At 34.3% G+C, this 27,145-nt stretch overlaps 1 protein-coding gene across 1 annotated transcript in view; it reads right to left on the bottom strand.

Moving 5' to 3' along the window:
* Window positions 1–6,954: 6,954 nt before the first annotated feature.
* Window positions 6,955–27,145, bottom strand: part of NDC80 (NDC80 kinetochore complex component) — a 36,413-nt gene continuing 16,222 nt past the window's right edge. Inside the window, exons 10-17 of the mRNA XM_077135863.1 lie at window positions 26,712–26,856; window positions 23,544–23,749; window positions 17,175–17,327; window positions 14,901–14,990; window positions 11,915–12,007; window positions 10,583–10,713; window positions 8,217–8,319; window positions 6,955–7,375 (exon numbers count right to left, since the gene is read on the bottom strand). Coding sequence (XP_076991978.1) covers window positions 7,208–7,375; window positions 8,217–8,319; window positions 10,583–10,713; window positions 11,915–12,007; window positions 14,901–14,990; window positions 17,175–17,327; window positions 23,544–23,749; window positions 26,712–26,856 — 1,089 coding nt within the window. The 3' untranslated portion in view covers window positions 6,955–7,207. The remainder of the gene's footprint in view (window positions 7,376–8,216; window positions 8,320–10,582; window positions 10,714–11,914; window positions 12,008–14,900; window positions 14,991–17,174; window positions 17,328–23,543; window positions 23,750–26,711; window positions 26,857–27,145) is intronic.

Here is a 27,145-nt window from a genome sequence, read left to right as displayed (position 1 = left end):
CAATAGATGGTAACAAACCAATGCCCATCAACAGACGAGTGGATCAGCAAAATGTGGTGTATATATATATATATATATATATATATATATATATATATATATATATATTTATGATGGAATATTATTCAGCAGTAAGACAAAATGACATCCTGAAGCACATCACAAGATGGATGATGAGCCTTGAGGACATAATGCGGAATGAAATTTGCCAGACACAAAATGACAGATACTGTATGATTCCACTTTTATGACCAGCATAAAGATATAATCAGAGGCTTATAATGTAGAATATGGGGGACTTAGAGATACATAGAAACTAGAGATGGGTGAACCATTAACTAATGAGGTTGAACTCCAGTGTAAGGGAATAGATAGGAGTGAAGGTGATTTTCTAGAGGGTCCAGAAGTAATATTACCATATTGAAGATGAACAAGATTGAAAGGGTTTTATAGACCTACATGTCCCACGGATTCACACTAGAAATATGAATTAGTTCTTGTAAAAATTACTTCAAAGATATGATGCTTGTATAAAGAGGGAAAATTGCTATTGCATGCTATGAGCTGTGTTCAAAAGGAAACTAACAGCACTAGCACAGCAATGGCAGAGGTAAATAATGAGGGGCAGGGAGAGGGACAAGAGTTAAGAGGAGGTTTAGATTTCCTATTTGGCAAGGGTGTGTTTATTGGTTTTCTTTCTCTTGGGAACAATGAAATTATCTAAAATTGAGAATGTTGATGGGCTGTGGACTTTGGGTCCTCTACATGATGCCCAATGAATGCAGGTGGCTGAAGGATGCACTGGCTGAGAAGTAGATTGGCGAACAATGGTGCATACTTATGAACGAAGATTGTGCTGCTACAAAAAGAAACAAAGTCATGAGGCATGCAACCATGTGAATGGACATGAGTGACATTGGGTGAGACAAAATAAATCAGAAACAAAAGAACAAGAATGGTATGGTCACCTTTAGAAAATGCTTATAAGTAAACAGCACCTTGATTGTAAACTTTTAGAGCAGACACATTAAGTCAGGAGTGGTGATTAATATTTCGATATTTTGAGAGGCTGTTTTAGATATATAACTGATATTGAGAGAAAAGAAGGAAGCCAAAGAGCTTGGGGTTAAAGTAATTCAGAACATAGGTGTAAGGAAGACAGTGTCTATATTTTAGAACCACACATACTCTTTGAGACTAATGGAAGAAAGGTTTATTTGATCTGGAACTGAAATTTTCTGTAGTGCATAATCTAGTTCAACCTATCTGTATACCTCATTGAACAATTGAAACACAGGGAGCACAGAATAAGAAAGAGGTCCCTTAGTCCTGCGTAGATTATCGTAATGCCTGGAAACATCCTAGAGTACATTAAGCAGATAATTAAAAAGTATTGACAAAATCCCCTAAGAGAGGGAAGAAAGAATATGGAACTATTAAACCTTGCCATCAGGGAATCCCCTGAAACTGTGTCAAACTTTAGCAACAGACAAATCGATAGGCCATGCCCTCAGTCAGGAGGCTTACTCTTGTGACCCTTATGTCAGTAGCGGAGAAATTTAGACTACCTATAGACATGCCTAAGAGTTACTTCTGGAGGGCCTCTGTTGTTGCTCAGATGTGACCTTAGTCTCTCTAAGCCCAATTCTGCAAGTGGAATCATTGCCCTCCCCCCTACATGGGACATAACATCCAGGGGTAAGAGTCTCCCTGGAGATGTGGGAGGGGACTCCCAGGGGTGAATCCAGACCTGGCACAAAAGGATCAACAATTCCATCCTGACCAAAAGGGGGAAAAGAAGTGTAATTAATAAAGGATCAGTGGCAGAGAGACTTCAAATAGCGTCGAGAGGCTACTCTGGAGGTTGCTCTTAAGCAAACTTCAGGTAGACCTTGCTACCTATCATAACCTGCCAACCCCCAACCAGGACCATTCCAGCCAATTCTAAAGAACACCTAGGTCAATATAGAAGATTCCACAAGGGTTCCATGCACTAGAGTAACTTTCTAGAAACCTACAACCTCCAGATGGGTCCCTGGTCCAGATAAATCCTGAAACCTAGCCAAGCCTCTCCGGAACATCGGATAGCTCCATCTCCCTACCCCATATTAGTGACAGACTCTTTCAAATATCAAAAATGTAGAGATGCCATAGCCCAAACAACCCTAAAGAGAGGTATGGAAAGATCAAAGGTGATGGTGGAGTTATATATAGAAGACAGGATTTAACAAATGAATATGAATGCTGAATCATTACTTCTAGAGTAGCTAGAAGTAAAAATCTAAAATTGCAAAATTGTAACCCATGTCAAAGTCTGAAATATGTTCTACAGCTAATTGTGGTGCTGTGCTTTGAAATTTATAGCTTTCTTGTATATATGCTATTTTTCACACAAAAGGAAGAAAAAAAGTCGATTGTGATGACAAAAAAAATATTTAAGCCCTCTATCTTCCTATATTCTGCAGCAGCTAGAAGGAAAAATAGGAGAGGATAGCATCATAGACCATGACAAATTCTGGGATCTGTCCTGCAACTACTTGTTGAAGAGTGCTTTGAAAACTTGCTTTTTTCTTTGCTTTGTATATATGTTATACTATACAACAAAAAAATGAAAAAAAATTGGGGGGTGTTAATCCTCCCACTTCATTTTTCTTTTTTAGGATGCTTTAAGCTATTCAGGGTCTCTTTCCCTTCCAGATGAATTTGGTAACTAGCTTTTCCAAGTCTTCAAAGTAGGTTGATGGAATTTTGATTGGTACTGTGTTGAATCTGTAGATCAATTTGGGGAGAATTGACATCTTAACTGCATTTGACCTTCTTATCCATGAACAGGGAATGTCTTTCCACCTATTTAGGTCGGCTTTGATTTCTTTTAACAATATTATGTAGTTCTCGGTGTACAAGTCCTTTACACTCCTAGTTAAGTTCATTCCTAGATACTTGATTCTTTCAGTTGCTATTTTGAATGGATTTTTTCCCTTAAGTGACTCCTGGGTTAGGTCATTGCTTCTGTATAGAAATATTACTGATTTTTGCACATTAATTTTATAACCTGCCACCTTACTGAATTTATTAGGTCAACTAACTTCATTGTAGATTTCTCAGGATTTTCCAAGTATACTATCAAGTCAATTGCAAATAATGAAAGTTTTACTCCTTCCTTTCCAATTTGGATGCCTTTTATTTCTTTTTCCTGCCCGATTGCTCTCATTAGAACTTCTAGTACCATGCGGAATAATAGTGGTGACAGAGGGCATTCCTGTCTCATTCCTTATCTTAAGGGGAAAAAGCTTTCAGCCTCTCATTGAGTACGATGCTGGCTATATATATATATATATATACACACACACACACACCTTTTATCATGTTGAGGAAGTTACCTTTGATTCCTACCTTTTGAAGCATTTTTATCAGAAAAGGATGTTGAATTCTGTGGAATGCTTTTTCAGCATCAGTTGAGATGATCATATGATTTTTCCCTTTTGATTTGTTAATGTGCTGTTGCATTACATTAATTGATTTTCTTGTGTTGAATCATCTTTGCATTCCTGGTATAAACTCCACTTGGTTGTAGTGTATAGTTCTTTTAATGTGCTGTTGGATTTGATTGCTAATATTTTGTTGAGAATTTTTGCATCTATGTTCATTAGGGAGATTGGTCTGTTGTTTTCCTTTCTTGTAGCATCTTTACCTGGTTTGGGTATTAAAGTGATGTCAGCTTCATAAAATGAATTAGGTAGTGTTTCTTTTTCCTCAGTTTTTTTGAAAAGTTTGAGCAGGATTGGTGTTCTTTTTGGAGTGTTTGATAAAACTTCTCTGTGAAGCCTATTTGTTTCTTTTTATATTTTCAAATTATTTTCTCCCCCCCAAATTATTTATTTATTTTAAAGTGCAATTTTATTTATATACATTCACATACCTTATAATCAGCCAAAGTGTATCATCAGTGGTTCACCATATCATCATATAGTTATGCATTCATCACCACAATCAATTTTTGAACATTTTCATTACTCCAAAAACATAAAAATAAGAATAAAAAAAAAAAAGTAAAAGAAGAACCAAAATATCCCATGCCCATATCAATCACCCCATAATTAACTTAGTTTTGGTCCTTAATTGTACTCCTCTGGCCATACTGGATAAAGGGAGTGACATCCAGAAGGTTTAAACAATTGCATGGTCACACTGTAAAAGCTATATAGTTACACAATCATCTTTAAGCATCAGGCTACAGTTCAGCAGTTTCAGGTATTTCCTTCTAGCTATTCTAATATACTAAAAAAAACTAAACATATATATATATAAGAATGCATAAGAATAACCTTCATAATAACCTCGTGACTCCATTTTCCTTTTCTTTGTTCCTTCTCCAGGAACCTTGACCTGTTCTGCTTTTGTGCAGGCTTTTCTTCCTAGCTTCAACGACTTATTTAAATTCTCTCCCTCACTCAGTGCCCCATTTTCCTTACACTTTTCAGTTCTGGTACACGTCCTATCTTATAACAATTCCATTTTATCTATCTCTCTTTTTTCTGTGAAATTTTTCTTCCTCTAGTTTCTTCTTCATTTGGGTATCCTGCTGTGGGGAGCCACATAGGGATGTCACTTCAGAAAAGTCTGTTTTGCTTTTGGGTGGGTCCAGGTGACTGAAACTGTATTGAATGAGGGCACTTCAGTTCTTGCCAGCATTTCTATAGCATTTTCTTTTTTTTTCACTCTCTAGGAGCCCTTTTGTCTGCAGCACTCCTCATTGGCTTGTTTTGCCCAGGGTCTCTGTGAATGTAGGTCTCTGTACTTGGGTGTGTGGAGTTCTAATTTGCCGCTGTAAGATACTCTTCGGTCTCTGTCCACAGGGGGACGGAAGTGGGCTCTGTTGCCTGTGTGTGACTCCCAAGCTGCGTGGAACCAGGTGAGGGTGAGAGGAATGGGAATGGACAGGTGGTCTGGGACAGAATTTTCTTATCTGATATTTTTGTTTCTTTGATTCTACATTTGTGAAGTCCTTCTCTAGTCTCTACCATCCTCCAGCGTTCTAAGCAAGTGGGATTTATCCTTTTATTTGCTAAATCTCTAGAGAGGCTTTTTCAGGGGATATCTTACATTGCCATGTTGATGTCCTCACTCCTCAATACTTCTAATTAATGCCCGGACCCTGCTGGTAAATAGGAGCTCTTGAAGTTGTTATTTTTAATTATGGTGTGGTCAAACTTAATGGGGGTGGGTCTTACTTTGGATTACTGAAGGATTTACAGAGAACTTGGAAGTCACAGAAACCAGAAAAGAGAGGACATTGCCATGTGACCTGAGGGAAGAGTGTAGCGCATTTTCCAAAGATGGCCACGTATGTCTCATCCCACATACTCTTCCATCATGAGATCTTGCTTTTCCCCATTAAGCGATTGAGTATATTTCCCTTTCCTTTGAACTCAGGATTGCTTGTAACTTATAGACTGTGACAGAAGTGATGCTATGTGACTTCTGCAGCTAGATTAGAAAAGACCATGGAGCCTCCTTCAGGCTTTCTTGGGACACTTGTTTTGGGGAAACCATTTTCCATGTGAGCTGTCTCACTACCTGTGTCTGTGCTCTAGTCAAGTCCCACGTAAGCTCAGCCTTCTGGACATTCCCAACATTTTGCCAGTTACATGGTTGAAGCTATCGTGGACCTTCATCCACCCACCAGCTGACTGCTTCTGACCTTAGTTTATGCCATGAGTAGGATCATCCAGCAGAGGCTTGCCTTAATCTCCAGCTCTTATTTTACTCCTAATTTTAATTTTTTTTCCTTGTTGCTTTTGGTTTAATTGGCTCTTTTTCTAGTTTCTTAAGTAGGAAGTCTAGATCATTGATTCTTTCTTTGTGATTTTTTCCCTGACCTTTTAGATGTTTAATTTTAAAGTATTTGGGGATTTCCCAGTTATCTTTTATTTTAGGAAAGCTAGTTTAATTCTAGTTATTGATTTCTAGATTGTGTTTTTGTCAGAATATATTTTGCATGATTTCTATCTTCTTACATTTATTGAAACTAGTTTTCTAGTTCAGAATATGGTCTATGTTGATGAATGTTCTAAGTACATTTGAAGACAATATGTATTCTGGTTTTGTTGGGTGTAGTGTTTCATAAATGTCAAATAGGTTGTCAGTTGACAGTATTGTTTAAACCTATATCCTTGCTATTTTGTCTACTTGAGAGTGGGGTATAAAAATCTCCAACTATAATCGTGGCTTTGTCTATTTCTTTTTTCAGCTCTACTATTGTTTGAATACATTGGTAACTATTAATCTTATATCTACTAGTTTTCCCCAAATATACTTTATATTTTCATGCTTTCCTTGATCATTCCAGGGCTGAATATGCTCGTCTTCAAAAAACTTTGCTGGAGTAATTCCATTCTGTGTTCTTATAGTATATTGCTTACATTTGTTTGTCATGTTCTTCATTCTGACTTGCCTTAAGAGTTAGAATTAACTTGAAGGGAATAGAAAGTTAAACTGGAGGAAGACTTCAACTAAATTAAAGGAGAAACTTTCAAAACTTCTCTAGGAATGAAATTTCATCTCTAAAATGAAAGGGTTGAACTAGATTACTTTTGATTTTCATTCCATATTCCTCTGCCTAGTTCAGAGGATGACATGAAGCCAGGAAGAACTTAAGCTTCTTGGAAATGAAAGCCAGAGGGCTCCGGATAGGTTGGACTATGTATTTCCAGAGTTAAAGTTTAGTTAGTACCAACCTTAGTTTAATTTATATCAGGGCTCAGCAAACCTTTTTCTGTAAAGGGCCACAAAGTAAACATCTTTGATTTAGCAGGTCATATGGTCTCTGTAGTGTGAAAGTACAGTTAATACATAAATGAATGGTCATGACTGGATTTTGCCACTCAATAGTTTGCTAACTGCTGGTTAGACTGTAATAACTATCATCTCACCATCTCTAATTAGGCAAAGAAATGAGGAAAAACACATATTTTATTTAAGCTATTATACTATGTCTGGTTACCATGTAACTGGTCATATATATCCAAAGGTAACAATCTAAAATCTATCAATATATTTTAAATTAAACAACTAGAGTTATAAAAGATATAAAAATATTATACAGGATTGGGAAGATGTGTTCAGGAGACTTCATTGTAAGAAGGGGTATGGGATAAGTTGAAGAGATTTTTCAAACTTACAAAGAACATTCCAAAATTTACACTCTTTAATAAAGTCCTTGTTTAATCAACATTTCATCTTCATCAGTAGCCTTAAGTAGAGCAGCTTTCTTCTTATACTTGTCTCCAATTTCCTTAACATATTCTAAGAGATCTTCAGACATGTATTCTTCATACTCCCTATCAACTTTAGCAATCTGCTCCTCAAGATGTTTCTAGGGGAAACAAATAGCAACTGTCAATGCAAAAGTAACTGATTTCAAGTATTTATGAATTTCACAAATAAGTGCTTAACATCTATCTATTAGTTAAGAACAGGAATAAAAGAATTCTGTATCTACTAGGCAAGTCTCTTATGTACCCCTATTAAAATCATACCACTACATGCTCTCCCAGAGAATAATCATTCTCCTGAATGTTTTGGTTTTCTTTACACTTTTAATAGTATGTGTGTGTGTGCACACACTAGATATGCATGGATCTTTAAACAATTTATTGGTTTAGCATTACCTCATTTTTGCCTTCATAATTATGGAATGTAATTAAATGTAATGCTTCAGGACTTTTCACCCAGTATTTTTTTTGCAATTTATTCATATTAATACATATAGCAGTTTATTCATGTATTGCTGTATAGGTAGTTCATTGAATGACTATATCAGTATTTATTTATCCATTTTACTGTTAATGAATTTCTCTGTGCCATGTGTGGTAGGCTAAATAATGGCCACATACTTCCTAATTTTTGGAATTTGCGAATATATTACCTTACATGACAAATGGAACTTTGCAGATATGTTTAAGCATTTTGAGTAGGGAAGATTATTCTGGATTATCTGGGTGGGCCAATGTAATCACAAAAGTTTATAAAACACAGAAGTATCCTCTGCATCCCCTCACCACTACCACCAGACAGAATTCTTCTGATATATTTTTACTAGATCATTTCTTCAGAAATAAATAAAATTTATCATTTAATTTCTATTATTAAGATTTTTTTTCACTGAAGTTTTAAAAAGCTTTCTTAGACTGTAGGAAAGGTCTTCACACACTCACCTCTACAGACCCTACATGTGTAGCAACCATCTCTAAAAGACGCTGCAAATTATTTCCCACTTTTCGTCTTTCTTCAGTTGTGGTCTGTACAACTAGTTGGTATCTGGAGAATAAAACTCTTGCATAAATTGTCTAGAAAGAAACTAATAAATCACTTCTATTTAGATCACTCCCCATTTTCATATTAAATAAACCAAGCTATGATTGCTTTATGTGCTGCCTCATGTATGTATTATTCACAGAGGGTCAGTTAAATAATTATTTTACAACAGAAAAAAAAACATCTTCAGAGATCCTTTGCATGTTAGGTTAATAGACCACAGAAAACACAACAAAGGAATCAGTTTTTCCGAATCAAATATTTACCAATATAGTATTTTCTGACTTGAGTGTTAAATTACATTAGAACACAAACATTGTACATCAAGCTTTCCCTGGAAAAAGCTTTTACCTGTTATTCAGTCCCATAGTGATTGATTAAACATTTCTGAAACCGAATAAGTTAATTCTTATTTAGCTTCATCATATTTTATTTTAGTATATTACTACTTCAAATTAGTGGACATGGGCTCAAGGTCTAGGTAAGTAAGTAGTAAACAAAACAAAATACTACCAAAACCTAGCTTTAAGATATAAATCTTTGGAACAAATGGCCTTACCTGAGTCTCCAAAAGGATTCTAAACTCAAATGCTTACAGATACAGGGTATCCGAAATTTGCAAGTTGGGGAATAAAAGGGTAGTGTGCTGCTTAAGACAAAAGGGTAGGGCTGCAGTAAATTAGAAAGTTGAAGCCCTACCTTTAGGCATCCAAATTCAAATTAATAACAAAAAGCTGCAGGCCAAATAAACCTTCAACTGCGTTTTCTATCCCTAGTCTACAATGAGGAAATGAAGAGATGTGATTTTCTTGTACTTTTCCTTCAAAGCAAAATTTTTAGTTATTTGAGGGCTGCTAATTTGAAACTTTACTTTAAAAAAAGTATATATTTTTATAGAAGTCTACATAGAGCCTATGAATTATTTAACATATTGATTTTTTATAAGTTGCATGAGAGAATTATATAGAGGAGGGCTGAATATTTCTGAAAGGATGCTACTACTTTTAGTTATAATTATTATAAAGTGTGGCTCCAATCTTTTTCTATGTAAGTTTTAAAAATTATAATGGAAACTAATAGGGAAAACCTGACAAAATATAACTTGATTATAAATAAACTTCTAAGAAATACAAAATAATATACAGTAACTTCTACTATAAAGTTTGTTTGGAAAAAAGAATTTGTTCCAACTTCCTTGGTTATATTAGGTAGCAATATGAGCCTAATGCAAATTTTCCAGTTGTTTAACACCATCGATTCCTCCATGAGAAACACTAGGTGAACAAAGAATACTGTACTCAGCTAAATCCAGACACACAGGAATATATAAACATGTACACATATACACACATCTCAAATGTGTATCAGCCACCTGGGTTCGCTGCAGGGTTAGCAGCCATAATTCACATGCAGTGTTACAATCTTCCACCTGATTTCACACACCTGTCTTTCAACCTCTTCCCATTCCTTCTGATGCCCATTTCCCTGAGCAAACTTCAGGTCTTTTTCAAGGTAAAGTATCATATTTATTGTAGCATTTACATGTTTCATAACTATTTAACATGTGTAACTTCACTAAAATTTTATTAGGTTCCTAATTTTTATTTATTTGTTTTACTGAGGAAGTGTTTGAGCATTGTACCCAATCCAAGTTTTCCATAAATCCTGTGGTTTTTATTGCATGATATGCACAATGCAGTGATTTTTAAGAAGCTATTATGTTGCATTATAGAACTGACTGTATCATTTATACTACAATTATATTTTACTGTATACTATATATAATTCCTAAGAAATATATCTTTGAAATATGAGAAGTTTTATGGTGTTTAGTGGGTTATTTGAATTGATTTAAAATTCTATGTTGTTTTCATGGACTAAAAGCCTTTTATTAATTAGATCTAAGCATGAAGGGTTTTTTGGGGGGACAAGAACTGTAATAGAAGCAGAATGTATTTGTGGACAGGGAAAATATCTCAAGTTACAAGCAAACTCTTAATTTAAGTGTGCTGTTCTGCTTAAGTTATATTCACCACTACCTCTCCCAAAACAATATATATTAAAGTAAATCACTTTATTTATTTATTTATTTTTAACATGGGCAGGCACCAGGAATTGAACCTGGGTCCTCTGGCATGGCAGGCAAGCATTCTTGCCTGCTCAGCCACTGTGGCCCTAAAGTAAATCACTTTAGATCTAGTTTTATATAAATGTCAGATAAATAATATAAAAATAAACATTATAAGACTTGGAGAGATGAACTTACTCCCGCTGAATTGTATCTAATTCATTTATGGCTTCACTGAGACCCTCATTAACACCACTTTCCAGCAGGTGCTTGTGTTTCTCCAGGGATTCCAGTTCATTGGCACATTTTTTGTCCTCTTCCTCAGCTTCCTATAAGGATAGTCATGGTCATGATTTTTAACTATTCACATTTTATACTCTAGGAGGATTATTTTAAAGTATCTCATCATTCAGTTGCATTGAATGACTTCTCAGGATGCGTTCTGCTTTATATGCAAAAGACTTTAAAATGCTCTTTTGGGAATTCTATACCATAAACATGAATGAATACTTTTCAGCAGGCCTGTTTAGGATTCCTTCAGTAGTGTTTTCAAGCTTGAACTACTTGTTCAGTAAACTTTATGTTATTTTGTTTTAAATTTTTTAATTCATCAAGGAGGCCTATCTAGGTCAATGTGGATAACACTTCAAATACCATTATTTCACGAATGTATTAACTATGTACAGGCAAAGCAGTCTAAAATTAATCACTTCTTAGGTTTCTCAAGATGAAATATTATAAAGCCCTTCACTTAAGTAATTCAGAGAATAAACTCAAGTATTGCCATGGAAGACAAATGAGAAACAAGAATGATTATTAAATGTCTCATACGTTGAAATTAAAAAGTTCACACTGGCTGAAAAAAAAAGATATAGGTTGTAAATACAGTACAGATTAAGAAAGTTTTCAATTCCTGATACTTTCTTGGTATAATCAAATATAAAATATCTGTATGGTTAAACTTTTCACATAAATTGGTTAAGCGGTAATGAAGTAGAGTTATCTGAGTACTTCTCAAAGTCAAACGCTGGCTGGGGGGTAGGATAGAAGTGGTGAAGAATCAATCTTATTTTACCCACATTCTAGAGTTCATGTAAATGCTCTTCAGAATCTGAGCAGGCAGTCAGTTTTCAATGACTAAGGATGGACAATTATATATGCAAAAGGCTGTATTGGGTTTGAGCTTTAGAAGTACATAACACCAAATCTCTCTGAACAAGTAGAAGAAAATATGTTTAAAAAATGTTTTGATCTTACAATGATACTGACTCACATATTCAAATATAAAATACTAGGTAATGGAACAGTAAACATGTTCTATGGGGAAATAGTCCTAATCTAGAAATAAGTTCTTTAAAAAACAAAATAACATAACTCCTCACATTAAACCTCTGGATTAGAAGACTAAACTGAAACACAAGTTATAGATCATATCTTAAAAATTTCAGTTTTGATCTCAGAATATGTGCCTAGTCAATCAATCAAGACATAGCTTTGGCTAGCTTGTACAAACTGTGGCTAAGTTCTTACCTTAACCTTTTGTTGGTAAAGGTCATCCAGCTTTTGAACTTCTTCCTTCAGAGTTCTTACACTTCTCTTGCTTTCTGTTACCATTGTATTCAACTTGAGAAATAAAACTTTGGTTGAGAAATTATAACTATATACCAAAAAACTTTTAAACAAGTTATATCTCTACTTAATCCAATCAGCTAACTGAACCCTATGATTTCTTGTCCTTTTGGACTCTCACTAATTTGTCCCAAAATATTATTATTCCCCAAAGGTAAATTAATTTCAAATAAATTTGTTCTTTAATGTATAATTTATAACTGCTCTAAAAATAATATACACTTAGAAAAGAAAACACACATAGTGGTTTAAGGAGAATAATACTATGTTTTAACGCAGGGTGACATATATAGGGTACTAGCTAGGAATCAAAACTGGTTTAATTCTTGGGGAAAAAGAGATACTGAGAACTGTTTTTCAACTAAGGGGCTCTGGAAGTACATTTTAAGTTTTAATATATGTTGCATAAATATCACATACAATAGTAATACAATGTTATACCAGCATATGAATGAATATAAATTATTTTTCTGTCTAGCTTTGCATTTATTATTCACTTTCTTGGATAATATTTACTAATTGGTTATTGTCATGCATTCTTCAAAACAGTAGTCAAGTAACCATTTAATCTTGTTATGTGGTTTCTTGACTACTGTTTACTTGACATTGAAACCAAAGTTAAGGAAAAAAAAGCATTTCTAAAGTTCACTTCCTGTTGACAAGTGCTGATACCAGTGGTTACAAGTAATTTGACTGTTCTTCAGTTACAGAGTGGTTACCAGTAATACAGACTGTTCTTCAGTTACACCGAGAGGAAAATATTTCTTACAGGAAACAGAAAATTTAAAATGTATAAACAGTGGCATCTTTTTTATACTTTAGGCATATATGGAATTAAAAATATATCAATATATTTTTGGAAAAATTAAGTGAATTTTACTGTTATTTAGCCAAAGGTAGGGTGGTTAGATAATTAACTTTACTTAAAAATTTGCAACTTTTTCTCTTTGAGTCATCAAAATCCCTTAAAAGGGGAAGACACCCCTCCCCTCTCTTCTTTTACAAGTGAGAAGGTAACTGGAAAGAATGTTATTTGCTCAGTATCATGCAACTTGTGCATGCCTGGAACTAAAGCCAGATGTTCTAATTTCAAGATCTTTTCCTATAATACCACTTGCCTTTCAAACTGCTTTAAAGACTAGAGACAAAAAAAGCTATAACTTTTGCTTCCAGTCAAAAGGTATGTTACTTGTAAACTAACCAGTTAAACAACCTCATTCATTAAATTCACCTGCAATAAGACCAGTGGCCACACAAGTAATCAGAACTTCCACTATCCCCTCATATTTGGTCAAAATAATTGTTTATCGCTGAGCAGCTTCCATTTTCTTTGTTAGCAATAAAAGTTTCATCGATGACTTAAATGTTTTTTCTTGACTACAAAAATACATATTTTCATTGTAGTAAAGGGGAAAAGAAATATGACAATCACCAAAAATTCTGCAGCTCCAAAAGAACCACTATTAATATGTGGTATACTTCCATCAGTGTTTTCCTCTTCTATCCCACCTCACCTATCTAATAAAGAGCCCTCAAGTTGCTTATAGGTAAAGGAAATGTCATTAGGGTAATTACTTCAGATAACTTCCATTACCTCCTGTCTCCAGTCCAACTAACACATCTGTATGAGACCTTTTCCTCTTCCTTCCAGTCAATTTCAGCTGGCAGGGTACCTGGTTTTCTTCCGATGAGAAGTAAACTGTCCAGCTCTTCATTGCTTCCCATGTCCTTATTTCTTCACTGACTGTATTAAAACTCACCATTCTATGTACTCCCTCTCTCACCTTAAAAACCAAACACCCCCTCCCCCCCACTCCCTTGTCAAGGGGCACGGAGAGTAAAACCCAAACCACAAAAAACAAAAACCTCTCCTACATGTCCTTTTCCAACAACTCTTCCATGTCCTTTCCTTCAAGTTAAATTTTTGTTAAGAGCATTGTATTTGTATGATCCAATCTTCTTTTCAACTATTCAAATTTCAATCCATAATAATAGGGTTTCTGACTCCTTGGTTTCATGAAACTGCTTTTGAAAATGTCACCTGCAACATTTCATTTGCTAAAGCCAATGGGTAAGTTTCAGCATTTATCTTGACAGATGAGTAGTAACATCTGTAGTTGATCACTCCCTCTTGAAAAATCCTTTCTTGGTTTCTAAAATGGTCTCTCTGGTTTCCTCTTTATGTCTTAGGTGGTCCTTCTTGGTCTTCTTGCAGGTTTCTTCTTCTGCTTGTTTTTTTGATGTGGATGTTCTCCCAAGATTCTGATCTTGGCTGTACTCTGACTTGCTCACTTGGAGAGCTCTACTACTTTGGAGACCTCATGGCTTTACTTACTAGCATAGTGGCAAGAAATTATATATATAATATAATAATATAATATATAATATAATAATAATATATAATATATATATACAACACACACACATATCCTAGACCTATATATATAACCAACTGCCTACTGAACATTTCCTACTATGATGTCCCAGAGACCTGAAATTCAACAAATCCCAGTCATGGCCCCCCAAATCTCTGGAAACATATTGACCAGAACACATTTGGCCATGAGCTTTTATTCAGAATGTTGTGGTCTGAAAACAAACTCTTGTTAAATTTGTCATATTAACAATGCCTTTTGTGTACATATAGAAGTAGCTTCTTAGCTTTTCTTAACCGACTACCACCGTATTTACTCTAAAGATTACTGAACAAAATAATAAGCTACTTCAAATATTTCAAAGTCAAAGAAAGGCATAACCAATACTCATTTTTTTCATAATTTTATTACAAAATTTGTTCCTTTGCAACGAAAAACCACGAATTCATTTAATTTTTATGTTTTAAAAATCTTATTTTGGTTTTAATGATACGGTTTGTTTCATTACTTACTTGCTCTAAAGTATCTTCTAATCCCATTTTTTTATTCAGAGCTTTATTAATTTCTTCTTCAGTTTGGTTCAGGAGTTCTTTGAGTGGTACCTATCAAATATATAGGAATGTGGGTTATATATGACCAGTGTGTTGCAAAATTTCTCTCATAAAGCATTTACATATTGTGGTAGGAAGAGCCACTTTTGGCTTACAGTATTGGGGGAAAAAAGTGAAGCCATGCCGTTTTTAATCTAAACTAACATACCATCAATAAGAAAACAAAACTTTTAATGTAACTTCTGTTAACAACAGAATGTATCCTGCTTTTGTTTTTCAACCCATGCAAAATTCCAGATTACTATTTAAAACTTTAATTTTACCCAATAATTGATGGTTATTGGATTATAAGTGTACAAGTATACTTAGTTTAGAACAGTATCTTTCTTTGAAAATAATATATATGTAGGTTGTACTTTTGTGCTATATTCTCCAAGGGCATCAACGTATCTGAATCCTTTTAAAAATGGTTTAGTCCTATAATTCTCCTTGTATTTCTTACGTTTATCTTCTATTTTACTGATTTAATTTAATCACAATACTACATTGCTTCCCTCGTTTTTTAGATTAGAGGTGAAATTCACACTTTTAACGTGGTTGACCTGAAACGAATATTACATAAAATCAATATGTTATTTTATGTATGCTGTGTGTGGGGGTCACAGTTCATTCATTTTCCACGTGAGTACCCTGTTATTACAGCACCATTTTGTTGAATTTTTTTGTTTCTTTGTTTTGGGAAGTGCATGGACTGGGAATTGAACTTGGGTCTCTCACATGACAGGTGAGAATTCTTCCACTGAACTACCCTGGGAACACCCATAAAATCAATATTTTAAAGTGCATAATTCAGTGGCATTCAATACATTCACAATGTTGTACAACCATCATTTCTAGTACCAAAATATTTTCATTACTCGAAAAGAAAACCCTGTACCCCAGGATGTTTTTGTTTTAAGTAGGTCTTCTGAAGTTATTACTTAATTTTGGCCTGTTTTTTTTTTTTTTTTTGGTGCACAGGCCAGAAATCGAACCTGGGTCTCCCACATGGTGGGCATGGTGGGGAAGCATTCTACCACGAACCACCCATGCACCTGCCTGTGTGTTTCTAAAAGACGCAATGCTTTCTTCAATGTCTTTAAGACCTAATTTAAACTTTTTTCGAAATACTATTTGTAACTCTTGGGGTTGCTCCATATTAATGCTATTTCCATTTTTACTGCTTGAATGTTATGTAAAACGATTTCTAAAGATCAAAGAAAATCTTTTCTGAGTCCATGCATTCTTTTTGCTCTGGGTAATTTTTTTTACAGTGATTTGACTCAGGTCATTATTTTCTTATACCAGCCATGGAACCTATTCAAATCAAATTCTGATGTCTATCTAACTATCAGATATGAGCTTGAGGAGCAATTCAGCAAATGACCAAGTATTTACTGGATACATTTTTTTTCCTACTGAACATAAGCCTCATTTTATTTAATCAGTGAGTGCAGGGACTGTATCTGTTTTGGGTTACGTTTTACCTCCATTACCTAGCTGTGGTTTGGAACATAGAAGGTATTCAATAAATAAAACATTCTCAAGGAAAAAGTACATAGCTTTATATTTTTAAACAACATTCTTAAAAAACAGTATTTTGAAAATTGGTACTTTTTTGGGGGAGTGGTACTAAAATACTAGAAACCGAGAATAGATGGAAAATTGTAATATAACAATTACAAAATCTTTCTCCTTAAATTATATCCTTGGTTGTATTTCAAAATCAGGCGCAGATTTCTCATTGATTGTTGGTGTCACTTAATGCCCTATTATATTTCATGCCTTCTTGTCTGTCAAGAAAGGAACTCCTTCTTGCAAACCATCCCAATAAATATCACATTGTTCAAGATTTTGTTTCATTGTCACCATTTCAATGGTGTCCCTTGTACTACATGGGAAGAACTGATCTTGTTACTACCTTGTAAAGACTTCTAATTTATGATCCTGGGTGTCTATCATAGAACCTTGCAGACTATATTAAATGTAAGCAATTTTCCTTTTTATTTAAGTTGAATAGATAAGGTAAATAATTTATAATTTGAAGAATAAAGTATAATAGACTTTTACTACCTAGAAGGTTTCAGTGTTTTATTCCTATGCTTAGTCTTGAGTTATGAACATACTATATAAATATATGAACCAGTCACCAAATATATTACTTAAAAAGTTTTTGAAGTTCCCATGATTACTTACATAAACTTGAGCCTTGTATTTGACAAGGCAGTTGGCGCCAGCCTCAGGATTAAATTTTATTTCAAAGTCATAACCTTTGGAATTCTCAGCACCCTTAGGGATAAGTTTTAATTTTCTAGCCAACTTGTGATAATCTGCTAATTGTGTTTCAATCTGTAAAGAGAGAAAATAGTACACAAAAGGAAAGGTTAAAAAAAAAATCAAACAGTCCTATTCCACATACTTTTCAACTACCATTTCTGCAATTTTACACCAATACATTACACATTTATATCTTAGTAGTTTAGTAACTTTGTAGTTTTTAGTAGTAAAAGTGGTAGTTTAAAAATATACAAAAAAATGAAAGAGGTTGTATTCATACTAAATGCGTAAAATAATTTTAAGACTATAATTGATTAGTAAGCAATATACTACCGCTTTTCCATTTACCTTACAAATAGTTTGGAACAAGAGTCCATATTTAGGTATTAATTAAAATTTACTTTTTAAAATAGGAAAATTTATTAAAAACAAAAACAAAACAAACCCTAGTTTTGTCAATGTACACATTAAAATATTTCATTTATTCAAAGTAAATGAAATGTAATCATTTAAGTCTCAAAATATTAAACTGTCTTGATCAAAATATTTTAGTAATATATTTCACATTTCTCGCTTTCCTTCCTTCATTTGGGTTCTGTTCAAATATCATTCCAGAAAGGGTTTTCCTCTAATACAGCCCTCCAATTTCTTTATTTCATTTTATTTTTCTTCATACCCTTATCATTACTTGCCATTTATTATTCATTTGAACATTTTCCCTATTTGAATGTAACCTCCATGAAAGTAGCTGTATACCCCAAATAAATAGCGTTTGGCATATAGTAGATACTCAATATTTGATTAAATAAATGAATTTGCGCCTGCCATTTAATACTATTTAGTTTTTCATTGCTGTTAATCTTCCATGAAAGTAATTTGAGCCAAGAATGAGCTGGCAAGAGCACACATCTGGAATCTGCATCGAAAGCACACAAGATTTCAATAGCAATATAATTTACATATTAAATTAAATTTTTTTGTTTATGATTCAGGCTATCACTTCAATTATTACACTGTAATGCAGCAGCTCTCTAGGGACTACCTAGGTATGTAGGTCTGTTTGTTCATAAATTAAACGGTCCTAAAATTTTAGGTCTTCTAGGATTAGTTTATTTTATTCTTCATTGTTTTTTTTTTTCTAATTAAATGAAAACAACTTTCCAAAGTCCATGCCTAAAATCTATCATGCCTAACTGCAGGGAAAGCAGATATGTGATAAATGTCTACTTTCTTCTTCCCACAACCAATTCAGATACGGAAAAGATCACACTTTCCTAATGAGTCCGTAGGCTGCCTAATGTCTATCTCAACACAGAGCTCCAGAAAGCTACTACTAATCACAGTCGACATGTGGAGTACAACTTAGGCAAGAAAAAAATATGGACAAAATGTTTAACTTTTGAACTCTGCCACTTTCCCTTAATATCCCTCTTACTTGCCTCTTAAGGACCCAGAATCCTAAGGCTTTCTTTCTACTGTCCCATGGACCCTACTCAGACCCCTCATCAGGCTATAGCTTCCCTGCTTCCAGGTTTGTTTCCTTTCAGTCTGGTTTTCTAAATAAAAAAATATTATTCTTTTTAGTATAGCTGAATTTAGCTAAACCCAGAGTTTTACTTAGGCTAAAGACTAAAAACTTTCTCTTTATTCACACAGTGCTTGAAAGAGAAGATACATTCATTACTATCAGTTGAAGTAACTCATTTAAGATTTACTGCTCTAGTCTAATATTTTATTTTATAGCTAAGGAAACTTATCTATAAGAGGTTAGATGACCTGCTGCGGTCACACAGGTGGTAAAAGGCAAGTCCAGGATTAAAATCCAGAATTAGCAAATTCTAGTTTCAAAGACTTCTGGTCATTTCTTATAAATGTATTTTTTTTTCCGTGTCACACAGGGACAGAGATACCTAAAGGGGTTAGGAGGATGACGAATTCAAGATGGTTAAGGTTAATAGTAGAAATATAATGAAACAGGGTCAAAAAAAGGAGGCAATGCTCACTGCTCATATTAAATTGTCTATTCTATATTCAGATTTACATGTTGATGTGTAAAATACAGATTTTTAAATAATGCAAAATGGCTAAAACTTAACTAAGACAATTACTTAAGGCAAAAGTCTGTATAATCTATAATCTATATAGTCTATCATATAATTAGGATGAAAGCTAATTTGTCCTCTCAGGCAAATATAGCTGCTTTGTCTCAACCACTTTTTTCATTCTAACAGAGGTGATAAGTATATGTTAGAAATACTATACTAAAGATAGCACTGGAGGTAATAGAAGAAAAACCATTATACTTGAGAGCAAAAGTTAGAGGCTAAATTTTTTATTTCAGAACTACACCTACTAATAATGAAACTGAAATACTGAAACCGCAAAACAAAACTTAAAGTCTGAAACTCTCTAGTCTGTTTTCCCCCATTAAAAAACAAACAGCTTCTTGCTTCTCTTTTGTAAAAAAAATAAAAACCAAAACCAAACCAAAAAAAGAGAACTTTAAAAAAATTATGCAAGTTTTCTTAGGAATGCAAACTGTGAATAGCAGAAAAGATTGCTGTAAATTATGTGCTAAGAAAAATGTCCCTAGACAACATGTTAACTTATTATATTGCTTTAGAATACCCTGGTGTCATGTCCATGATTATGCTGAGTCATTAAGAATAAGTTAATTTATATAGCAGACATAAAAGTCCCATTTCTCAACAATGTTGGCTAAATTTTTAATGTACGACCTTTATAATTATAATTAAGTCAAGTAATTTGCTTCTGATGAAGGTTAACAGGTGACCTCTGTTACTAAATCTGGCCCTCATGAATCCTTATACCATTTGATTTTGCTACTTCCTTCCTGACTTTTCTTTCTCAGCTTCCATTTGATTGACCTCTGGCCAGTCCTTGGTTTCTTTTAAAGTCTCTCTTTCCTTTTTTTCTTTTTTTGTTTCTCAACATTTTATTTCACATATATAATTCAGTTTTAACGAAACTTACTCATATGTTTTATAAATCACATAGGCTACACAGATTTCAAAATCTAACGAGATACATGTTTCACTCTCCTGAACAGTTTACTTGACATATATAGCAGTTAGGTTTCTTTTAAGGGGTTTTTGCCGACCTTCAAATTTTGGAGTTTGCCAGGGTTCTACTGTTATCCTATATATTCTCCTTTAGTGAATTCATCTACCTCATGGCTTCAGTCACAAAATACAGTGATTTCTGCAAAACCTATATTGCAAACCCAGATATTTTATGTTGAAGTCCAGACCCATTATACAATAACCTATTAGATACATTTACTAGATGCCCTGTGGACGCGTGTCCAATATAACACCCCCATTCCTGACCACTACTTCTTCCTTTTCTTCTATTTGTTTACTTGCCTAGCTGCCAGGATGGACACCTGGATTATCTACAAAGGACTGCTCCACTTCTCCACCAAGTCTTATTCACTCTATTTTCTAAGCAGTCAGAACCCGCTTACTTCTTTTAATCCTAACATTATCTACATTCAGTTTGTAATTTCTCACCATTTTACTGACATAGATTCGTAAGTATCTTGTTCCCTTCTAACCCAATTCCACACATCAAAAATGAGACTATCCACATTTGGGAAATACTGGTTTATACTTACTCTTCTAAATAGGGATACGATAGATAAGGGGCATATAACTTGGTATAGGTAACCAAAACTGCATTATTAAAGAAATGAGCTGTAAAGCAAATTTCTCAAACACAGAGAAGAGTTAAAGTGTTCTTAGTGGGTTTTCCAGGCTTAGAAATATTTTTTCTCCTAAAGCCAATTTTTCAATATCAAGTTTCTAAAAAAAAGAAATATTTTAGGCAGTAATTTTTCACTTGCATATTTGTGAATACCATCCTTGTGTGTGATGTTTAAAAAGGGGTTGAACAACAACAAAAATCAGGTTGAGAACACTGCCTTTCTGATAAATCACGCTCCATGATGGTCTGGTTGGGGAAGTTAGGCAGATGTGAGAAGAGCTGTCCTGAGAGAAACAACAAGTGCCAATGGAGCAGAAAATCAGAATGTGCTTATATCCAGGAAACTATATTGAATAATCTATTTTAAACATTCTAAAAGAAAAAAGATTGAAAATATCAGAACCACCTAAATGAAACAGCATGACTGTCTCAGATAAAGGGGTTCGACATCATGAACACTGAATATCTCATATTGAAATTCCTTATGGAGAATGGGCCAACCTTTATATTTACTTCAGTGTTACCCAACATTTAATGCATTATAGTTTATAGAGGGCCCTTACTGCGAAACTCATGTGACTCTCCTGATAACCTTGGGAAGTAGGTATTATTATTTCCATTTTATAGATGTGAAAAACAAGCTGCTAAGAAGAATGGGACAGTTTCTGTGGAAAGAAATTTATATAAGGTAATTTTACACACAAATGACATAGATATTTATGAAACACTTCAGAATACAGGTGGGACCAACAGGTTAAAAAAATAATTGGAATTGGTACCTTAGCAACAATGGAAACTTAAGGAAAAAACAGACTATATTTTGGAGCACATTATAAATTAAAACAATGTGAGATGAAACATACTGCCATAAACACTTTCATGTAGCTTATACATGCTTTATAAGTAAGCTACAGGTACCTACTGAAGATCACACCTCATTAATAGGTATTGATTTGGATTCGGGCCCAAATTTTAATTTAAAGAACAATCTTTTCAAATGTAAATTTCTGAAAATGTTTTCAACTAGCAGGCTCACGCACAACACAAAGTAGTCTAACAAAGTATTAGAAAAATGGTGGAAATATTAAAATAAGGTTCTTAGAACTTATAAAAACGAGTACGTGGAGAGTATCTTTTCAAAAGGAGAATAATCTTGTTTCATCATATACCACCTGCAGTAAAAATTATCTCATAGAAGGGGAAAAACAGATGACCAACCCTATTTAAGGGCTGAGCACTCTCACATCTTAGGTGAGAAAGGAAGGTACACATGAAGGTTTGAAATGACCCTAGGTTGGGTTTCTGAAAAGAGAGCAGGGACTGCTATTTGCATTTCTCGTTATATAGGTGTTTGATGGGTATGTAAGAGGTTCTTAAAATGTGCTTTTAACCATCTGTTGGGTGACAGCAATTCTTTTAGTTATTTATTCTTCTTCTAAAAGAGATCTCTATTCAGATACGTCTTTTTCTCAACCCCTCATATTGATTTTTGTCATTCTGGTTTTTCTTGTATGCTGGCACAGAGGTTATTTGGGAAATTCGTTTTTACATGTAAAATTAGAATAGAAATGATGTAGCTTTCATCATTGGGAAACTATGTCTGTCTTTATGTTAAAATTGAGGTACTGTAAAAATCTTGGTTAAGTTAAAAAAATAAAGAGACTTTTCATTTACATTCACTTACTTCCTGAAGTCTGATCATGTTTGCTTAAAAATATTAAGGGCTTCACTGATAGCTTTCTGGGCAAAGGTCAGAATTCTAAACATAAAAAGGTTTTTCACAAATTGTTCTATGCTTCTCTCTCTAGTCTCATCTCTGGCTACTTACCCCATCTCTTGCTCCAGGCATCCGAGAAGGTTACAATTCTAGAGTGCATCAATCAGGTTTTTTCTGACCTTCCCTATCTTTTTCTGGTGATCCTTCTACCCTTGCCAAGCTTACTCTTCCTTGTACGCTGCAATTCTGCTCAGGTGTTAAGTATACAAGGAGGTCTTTCTTAAAAACCACCTCCATCTATTTCCCCATACCATGCACACTAAATGTGGATCAGGTATACTCATATGCTTACTCAGTACCTTGTGCAAACGTCTATTAGAAGTCTCATCTCATAGTAGAAAGATAGAATCTAGATTGGAAGTTCCTTGAGGGGAGAGTCTATGCCTTTTAATATTTATTTCCTATATGTCCAGCACAGTAACTGGCACAGAGTAGATGTTAAACAAGTGTTTGAGTAGTAAACAGAGTAAATGGAGAGGTGACTACTTACTTCGTCTACAGCATAAAAGGTATGGAATTTATGAAAATTATTTTCATGGTTTTAGAGATTTTTTGGCTTATTTCTTGGTTCACTTAAAAAATAGAGGCTACTTTAAATTTGAACAAGGGACACTGAAGTGTTACTGCACTGACAAAAAGGGATGACTGAATTAGGAAAATGTCAGTGCTAAAAAATTTTACCTGTTCAGTTAATTTATTCTACCCATTGAGGAGTTCTTAAGTGGGATAGACCTTTACAAAACTTAGTGCTGATGAGTTGCCACTCTGGAAATGGTATGACATACCGCTTCTTTGCCTCTGGCATATTTTAATTCCTCATTCCACAACTGCTGCTGTTCAGCTTGCAGGTCCTTGGTTAATTTATTAATGGTCTGCTGCAATTCATTTCTTTCATGATTTATTCTCTCAATGTCTGCAACTGAGTACTTCTGATTATCAACAATATTCTGTAGTCGAGTATTCTCCTGTTTTATTGTTTCACATTCCAGTTCTGCAATGGAAAAAAAAAATGCATGTTATGTTTCTTCAATTTCTATAAAGAAACTGATGACATTATTTAATAGAGCTGACAAGGACATCTGGATTTCCTAGTTGTATACACATATATTTTTCTCTTCTTTTTGATAGTTTGGTCCAACTTTGTTAATAACATTCTTGGATGATGACACTATCAAAGTTTTGTTAGAAAGAACCTTATTTCCCTGTTGGCTTCCTATAATTTTCAGAAAGTGCCACATAAAAAAAAAAAGTGGCCCTACACACAATGACTACAATTATGAAATGGCCCTCATTTATTCTATCACAACATCCCAAAAGCTGTAAGCCATTCTAGAACATTACAGTATTAAGTACAAAGTTTCATCTAAATCAATTAAGGGTGTGGTCCATCCTGGGGCAAAATTCTGATGTACCTGTAAAACCTGGAATACAAGTTATCTGCTTCCAACATACAATGGTGGGCAGGAGTTTAATCCTCAGCACATCACTTTCCTCTTGCATTTTATAATAAGAAAAATTTCTGTGTTGTAATTTAGCTTTTAAGATATAGGCAATTGGGTCTATAACTAATCTCTCTATTATATCTAAATGTAGGTATAATACATTTTTATACCTAATATTATTTATTATAGAAAAAAAATTAACATTCATGAGTCACAGTGGCTTAGACTGCCTTTCTAGCTGATGAAGGCTCCCTAACTTTTCTGCGGCGTTTTGTAAATTGAGGAGGCTGCTGAAAGCAAATGGCAGCTGAAAATCACCGATACTTAAGAAATTTGTAATGTAAACCAAACAATTCTTATAATGTATGAATTGCCTATATCTTAAAAGCTAAATTACAACGCAGAAATTGATATGAAACAAAGGCCAAACATCTGGCCTAGAATAAACCTAGAATACAAGTTATCTGCTTTCAACATACAATGGTGGGCAGGAGTTTAATCCTCAGCACATCACTTTCCTCTTGCATTTTATAATAAGCAGCAAGGAGAAACCAGGCTGCATCTTCCATGCTTAGCTTGTACATCTCCTCAGCTAAATATCCAAGTTCATCACTTACAAGTTCTACTTTCAATCTGACATCAGAATACTATTTTTCAAGTTTTCTGTCACTTTATAAGAATAACCTTTCTTCCAATTTTCAATAACACATTCATCATTTCCTCCTAAGGCCTCATCAGAAGTACCTTTATTGTCCATATTTCTACTGAGAGTCTCTTCAAAGCATTCAAGGTTTTTGCTATGAAACACCTCACAATACTTTCAGCTTCTACCCATTACTAAATTCCAAAGCCAATTCCACATTTTTAGGTATTTGCAATAGCAGCACCCCACTTCTGGTATCAAGAACTGTTTTAGTTTCCTGGCTGCTAAAACAAATACCACACAACGGTATGTGTGCTATATATATTATGGTATAAGCCAACGGTATGGTTGGCTTAACAACAGGAATTTACTGGCTCAGAGTTAGAGGCGAGAAGGCTTGTTTCCTCCTGGGTTGGTATCTTCTGGCTGAAGCCAGGATTCCTTGGCTTTTCCATCACATGGTAATGCACAGGTGGTGTCTTTTCTTTTTTTTCCAGGTTCCACTGACTTCCAGCTTCTGGCTGTTCCCTGCAGTTTCTCTTTCTGTATCCAATTTCCTTTGCTTATAAAGACTTCAGCCATATTGGATTATCCCTCTGAATTGTGCACTTAAAAATGGTTAAAATGGTAAATTTTAACAGCTTAACTAATGACATCTTCAAGGTCCTATTTACAAATGGGTTCTTAGGATAGGTCCCTCTTGACTTCAAAAAGCCAAGTGCCTCAAAACATATAGGCACAGCATTACTCCAGCAAAACAACTCCTAGGAATATACCCCAAACAACTGAAAGCAGGGACTCAAACAGATACTTGTATACAAATGCTTACAGCAGCAGTATTCACAATAACCAAAGGTCAAAACAATCTGAGTGCTCATCAACAAATGTGATATACACACAATGGAATATTATTCAGCCATAAAAATAATGAAGTTCTGATACATGCTGTAACTTGGATGAACCTTGAAACATTAAGTGAAATAAGTCAGACACAAATGGACACATATTATATGATTCCATTTAAATGAGGTATCTAGAATAGGAAAATTAATAGACAGAAAATAGAAAGTGGTCACCAAGGATTGGTGTGGGAGGAGGGTGGTGGGAGAAATAGTTTATACTTAACGGGTATGCAGTTTGTTGGAGATGATGAGGATAGTTACACGTCATTATGAATGTACTTAATGCCTCTGAATTGTACACTTAAATATAGTTAAAATGATAAATTTCAAGTTTTGTATATTTTACTACAATTAAAAAAAAGAAATTAAACTATATGCTAGAAGGCATATCAGACTGAATAATGGGCACTCAAACATAACACAACCTAATTAATCCCTGGAACTTGTTAATATTACCTTAATTGGAAAAAGAGTCTTTGCAACTTAAGGATTTTGAGATGAGAACATTTGAGTGGGCCTTAAATGTCATCACATGTTTGCTTATAGGACAGAGGTAGGTTTCACACAATAAAAGAGGAAAGAAAGACACACAAAGGTGAAGGCAATGTGAAGACAGAGGCAGAGACTGGAGTGATGTGGCTATAAGCCCAAGGATGCTGTCGGCCACCTGAATCTGGAGAAGGCAAGAAATGAATTCTCCCCTACAGCCTCTGAAGGGACTGTAACCCAACCTGATTTTGGACTTCTAGCCTCCAGATCTGTGAGGATAAATTTCTGTTGCTTTAAATCACCAAGTATGTGGCAATTTGTATCAGCTGTCTCAGGAAAATAATACAGAAGGCAATGAAAACTTGGAAACCTGCTACAGTCATTTATCATAAAATGAAAATGTCTATACACGTGATAAATCCCACCCAGGTTTGAATCCCAGTCTGAATGGCCTTTTTTAGTATTCACAGTACTCACCCACTCTGGCAATTTCTTCATCGAGACCATTCAATTTCTGGTCAAGAATAGCTGAATGAGACTCCAAATTGCTCATGTATGCCTGATATTTTTGAACATCTGCTTGTAAGGAAGCTTTTAGTTTTCTCAATGACTCTAGACGATTCTTTAGAGAAAATAATGTTAAATTAATTTTTCACATCAATACTCATTCCATACTTTAACTGAAGGTAAAAGCAGTATCATTTAAATTAGTCTTAAAGATAAATAAGTTTTCCTTTTCCTTTTAGAGGGAGTCAGAAGAACTAAAAGGGACTCTACTATTATTAATTAAGAAAATAGTTTTTAAGAAGTCAGTTTGGAATAGAAAAAACCAAGGACCAGGGTGAAAAAACTTTAATCTGATATTTCACAGAAGAGTCTGGATGCTTCATTAACATAACACACAAAATAAA

This window comes from Tamandua tetradactyla, chromosome 18 (assembly GCF_023851605.1).
Source record: "Tamandua tetradactyla isolate mTamTet1 chromosome 18, mTamTet1.pri, whole genome shotgun sequence".
Taxonomy (NCBI): Eukaryota; Metazoa; Chordata; class Mammalia; order Pilosa; family Myrmecophagidae; genus Tamandua; species Tamandua tetradactyla.
Note: the sequence above shows the minus strand (reverse complement) of the source record. Positions and strands in the feature narration are given on the sequence as shown.